This window comes from Octodon degus, unplaced genomic scaffold (assembly GCF_000260255.1).
Source record: "Octodon degus isolate 3935 unplaced genomic scaffold, OctDeg1.0 scaffold00007, whole genome shotgun sequence".
Lineage (NCBI taxonomy): Eukaryota > Metazoa > Chordata > Mammalia > Rodentia > Octodontidae > Octodon > Octodon degus.
This window is the reverse complement of record NW_004524583.1, coordinates 18123291-18128846: the sequence shown is the minus strand read 5'-3', so window position 1 is coordinate 18128846 and position 5556 is coordinate 18123291. Positions and strand designations below refer to the sequence as shown.

Genomic DNA, 5556 nt, shown 5'->3' with positions numbered 1-5556 from the left:
CTTCCCAGACCCAGGGATAAAATGCCATTGCTCTGCCGGTCCCTGGCATCAAGAACTTGCTGGATTTCAGGGTACCCAAAAGGGAACAAGTCCTTGCAAAATCCGCCCTGTATCCGTGATACTCGAAGTGCAGTAAGTTGAGGATGAGAGAGGATGAGTTCCAAGAACGCATTGTGTTAAGAATGTGAAGCTACATCCAAGGTTTGGAAACCCGAGATCCACCGTACTCGGGCTCTCACTTAGCAGTCCCAGCATCCACTCCTTAGCGCTCTGCAGTCGCGTGCCTTTACATACATCATTCTGTTTAATCCTCACAGCCTTGGAGGTAAGTATAATACCTGGTGGCTGACTGAGGTTTAGAGGGTTTGAGTGTTTTTCCTAAATTCACACAGAAACTATATGAGACCTGGAATTTGAACCTAGACCACTAAATTAGTCTACCTCTCTGTACATAATCACCAAGCTGCGTGTTCCGGCTAGAAAAAAGGAGTGTTTTCAGCCTAGGAACACACGATAAAAGGTCCTGTGAAGCTGTACTCTGCTGTCTGTTACCTGCAGTGCCTGCTAAGGTAACAGTGCGTACCCAGTGAGCATTCGGAGTAATGTGAGAGAATGTGAACGGAATAAGTCATTCAGAATGTTTTAGGAGTATTAAATGCTGGTACAGATTTTCATTTTCCTGCATTTGAGAAACATTTAATGCTATTGTCAGCCATTTCTGGGGTTCATAATAGGTGCTCAATTAAAAATTTCTTTGAATTCAACTTCCATCTTTCTGTCTGTGACTTCTCACCTTTATTTTTCCTATTCCTGTCTTTAATCTCTCCCATCAACCTCCATTTCCTTTTTCTGGTTATGAGACTGATAAATTGAAGGGCTCTGATGATTTGAAAATAAATATTCTCGGGGGCCTGCCCATTAACTCAGTATTTAAGTTCGTGCTTAAGCAAAGCAGTCAGGCTTAGGATTCTGTGGTTTGATCCCCCAGATCCTCATGCCTTATCAGACTCGCCCTTAAGGCATCCTGAGCCAGCCCCCCCCCAAAAAAAAAGTCCTGAAAATAAATATTCTCAAGAAAAAGCAAAATAAAAGCAGAATCAGTTTTTGCCTTAATGGCAAATGTAGATAAATTTATTTATTTGGCCAATAAAACACCCCTGCCATAACTATATTGTGCTTGTTTTAAGTTGTATAAAGGAATCTAAATTTTGTTTTTTGGGGGCTGGGGAGGAAGCTCAGAATAAGTGCTTGCCTGGCAAGCACAGGATCCTGAATTGAATCCCTGGTACTGAAAGAACGAAATAAATAATCCCCCCTCCCGCCCCCAGAACCAGGGATTGAACTCAGGCCCTTCGCGCTTACCAGGCAAGCTCTTACTCTACTGAATCATCTCCCTGGCCCCTAAATTTTCTTTTTTAAAGTTTGTTTTTCTAGCAGTATATAGTTTACAAAAATTTTTAGTACAAAAAAAAAAAAAAGGCCAGCCAAATAGCTCAGCAGAGGGGCCAGGGAGATGGCTCAGTGGAATAAGCGCTTCCCTGGCAAGCACAAGGGTCTGAGTTCAATCCCCAGTTCCACCAAAAAAGTAAGCAGGTACCGGGGGTTCAGTCCCTGGGACTGCCATGCCGACCCCACCCCCGGGGCACGCTGAGATGGCAATTGAAACTGGGTGTGGTGGTGCACGCCTGTAATCCCAGCACATGGGAAGCTGTAAACAGGAGAATCAATATGAGTCCAATCTAGTAGTGAGATCCTGAACACCCTGTACACCCTTCCCTAAAACACAAACACACACACACACACACACACACACACACACACGCACAAATTGTTTTTAGGATAAGTTATACAGCCTTCCTCATAAAAGAAAGATAATTTCAGGAAATGACAGCTGCATAACTATTCTAACCTAGCAACAAACTAAAAAGAAGTTACCTCATGGTGTTAGGGAAACGATCCTTTGCAGTCTAAAACAATTTTGTTTGTTGGTTGGTTGGTTTTTTTTTTTTTTTTTTTAATGTATTTGGTACAGGGTCTCACTATGCAGCTGGGACTCCCCAGCACTGGGATTACAGGCGTGCGCCACCAAGCCTGGTCTCAGTTGCAGGCTCAGCACACCCAAGGGCGGAGCCATTGCAGTATGTGGTGCCAGGTGTGATATGAATTTTTTTTTTTTTTTTTTTTTTTAAGAACCAGGGATTGAACTCAGGCCCTTGCACTTGCCAGGAAAGTGCGTATTCTGCTGAGCCATCTCCCCAGCCCTCTAGTACGATTTTAACTTTTTTCTCTTTCTCTTTTTTTGGTTATGGAAATTGTACTGCCCACACCAGGCGAGTGCTCCAGCACTGAGCCATGTCACAAACTCTTCTTTTACTTTGAGAAAATTTTCCCTAAATTGCCCAAGCTGGTTTCAAACTTGGGCTCTTCCTGCCTCCACCTCCCTCCCAAGTGGCTGGGCTGGCAGGTGTCACAACTTGCCTGGTCCGATTTAAACTTTTGCATCCATTTCTTCATTTCTGTACAACAGGTCATTTGCCATATGCTAAGCCTGCTACTTTGATGATTTGGCTAGCATCTGCCCAATGTCTTTCAAGAGAAAATAGAAGAATTAATGGAGAAGAGTCTGAACAATGTCTGTAATTATTGAAACGGCCCACTTTTCACTGCTTTCTGTCAAATTCAAGGACCTGCTGCTACTTGGTAATAGGCACATTCTGACCAAACCAGATGAAATTTATACAAATGTTTACCTTTGGCGAGAGGCAAAAAGGCAAGGGTTTATAATGTTTCTATCTATAAATGACAATTGTTAAATATAAGCTGACCAGGTACCAGGGATCAAGTCAAGACCTTGAGCTTACCAGGCAGGCGCTTATGCCACTGAGCCATCTCCCCAGTTCCTTTTTTTTACCCATTTTTATCATAATTAAGTTTAGCATTGTTTAAATCCTATTCCCTTATATTCAAGAGAACAAATACTAAAGTCAATCAGTTGTGACAGAATTGTTCTCTTTTCTGTCAAAATCCACATAAATCGCTAAAGGTAAAAGAAACGTTATAATTTCTCATTATGTAAAAGAAAAAAAATGTCTCACCCTAACTCAATTTGCTGACCAAAGATGATGTAAAGATTACAGCTCAGGGCTTGGCTCTGAAGCAAATGTCATCGTTCTCCTAAGAAATTATAGGAAAGCCTGGAGACAAAGGATGACACAACTTCAGAGCCAGGAATGTTAATAATTTTTGAGATAATTTGCATAATACTCAGTACCAACCTATTTGAGGTAATGGCAATTGTTTTGAGAAATGAGTGAATTTTTTTTTTTTTTTTTTCCGGAACCAGGGATTGAACTCAGACCCTTGTAACTCGCCAGAGAAGCGCTTATTCTACTGAGCCATCTCCCCAGCAACCCCCACCCAACCTATTTGAGAAAGAAGCAGTTAAGGGTACATTCCAGAAAAGCCTCCCAAGTGCTGGGACTACAGGCATGCGCCACCATGCCCAGCTAAGGTTATGTTTTTATTCTACTTAAACCAAGAGAATCAGTAAAGCTCAGTTTTTGATAAAGAATTCTAATCAAAGTCACATTTTCTTTCAAATGCTTATGTTCCTTGATACAAGAAAAAAATTTTGAGAAAACTGATCACCAGGCACAGTGGCACACTCCTGCAATCTCAGTACTCGGGAGGCTGAGGCAGGAGGAACATCTCGAGTTTGAGACCAGCCTGTGTTCCACAGTGAGCTTAAGGCCAGCCTGAACTGCATAGTGAGACCTGGCGTCAAAAAGAAAAAAAAGGATCATTATGTCAAAGCATTGCCCATCGAACATGGTTCTACCCAAGAATCTCTGGCTCTCTGGGGCAGGTTATAACAATTACAAACCTAGGACTTTGAGAAGTGCCTCTCTCCCCTGTTTTCATTTGCAAAGTATACGTGTATAACATTTGAAGGAAGGGTCAGCTTAATGGCTGAAGACTAAAAAGTATAAGAACTTCTACGCTTGTTAGGTGTCTTTCAGTCAGAAATTTGCCATTTGATACATTGTAGAAGTATTTCATTTGAAGAGGGAAACTTAGTAACCTCTTCTTCTCTACTCTATATGTTTGATCTATCTTTTTTTTATGTTACATATTTATGTGCCCACCCATTCCATTCAGACCAGGAAAGAGTAAAGAAAATGCATCCCTACAGCTAGAAAAGTATATTGGTAATAAGAATCCATTATATTTGGAAGATACAATGAGTTACATTTGAGAAGTAATTACATTGAAATTCTAGGTGCTTTTGTTTCCCTTCTCTGTTCTTTGTCTTGCCTGGTGCCCAAAACTAAGAAATTCTGACCTAAGAATAATATTTAATCTCATAGAGGAGTAAATGTGTAATACTATTTTTCTTGAGTTTTGTTTTTTTCTGTGTGGCAGTGGTGAAATAGGGCCTTCTAAACCTCTGGAGAAGTGACAGATCTGAATTTGGAGAGGACTTGGGGAAGGATCACTCTTCAGCAGATAAGCTTAAGTGCAGACCCAGGAATAGCAGATCTGAAGTGACACCATCCTTTCTGTCTTCCTGACACTTCATCAACCCCAAAAGTTCCAGTTGCAAAGATCCAAGAAAACTCAATACAGACCACTTTGGAATCACCTTGCCGTAACAAAATTGATTCATGGTGACTCTTCTAGAATTTGTGGAAAGCCTACTAGAGAACTGTAACTGTCAAACTCATATGAAATCAGTGGCTAAAAGTATACTACATGAAACTTTATATGCTAATTATCTTCAAGAGTCCCTTCTAAAATAAGAGGGCTTGCTAGGCTCCTGTAAATACAAAGAGACAATCATATGTCTTTACAAACATATATAATTCTAAACTTAAAAATAACCAGAATTACAGGTTATATATCGTGAAATTAGAAAATTTAAGAAGTTACACCCTAAAATCTGTTGCTTAGAGTCTAATTAAAAAGAATGGTACAAAAAAATGGTACACAGAAAAAGAAAGTAAAGCCAATATTTTAACAAGATAAGCTAGTTATTCTTCAGTGTAATGTAACACCCTCCTTGTGAATATACCAGTCACATTTGACTTCATGTTAATGACGCTCCTTTATAAAACCGTTAACTTGAAGGAAAGCCTATAAGTATTATTTTCTTAGTGGGGGATTTTCACAAATCACAGACATTATTTTCCTTTGAACTTAACCTAATAAGGCAGAATTAATTTTTGTTAAACATTTATTCTCAATAATGTATAATGCCATGCTCTCAGCTTCAAGATTCAAGATAAAATTAGACTGATTGTTGAAACTTTGATGGTCGGCATGTTTTAAAAACCTCTCATGGAGGAATTGAATATTTTGTGAGTCTTAACCTGGTTACAAATGTTTTGCTGTGTGCATATATGCACATGTTTCTTAAGAATATGAGTTATAACCCTATTATTTCCTTATTGTACTATTCTTGTATTGTACTTTTACCTTTAGTTAACTATGTACCAAATTCTCTATTATTTTGGTTTTTTGTGCAATATCAGGATGTTACATATTTTTAGAAATAGT

General features: G+C 39.5%; 1 protein-coding gene across 1 annotated transcript in view; it reads left to right on the top strand.

The window, feature by feature from the left end:
• The window catches only part of Zbtb1 (zinc finger and BTB domain containing 1), a 26050-nt gene extending 21070 nt beyond the window's left edge, over window positions 1–4980 (top strand). The window contains exon 3 of the mRNA XM_004624788.2: window positions 4423–4980. Within this exon, the coding sequence (XP_004624845.1) occupies window positions 4423–4459 (37 nt within the window). The 3' untranslated portion in view covers window positions 4460–4980. The remainder of the gene's footprint in view (window positions 1–4422) is intronic.
• The last annotated feature ends 576 nt before the right edge of the window (window positions 4981–5556 follow it).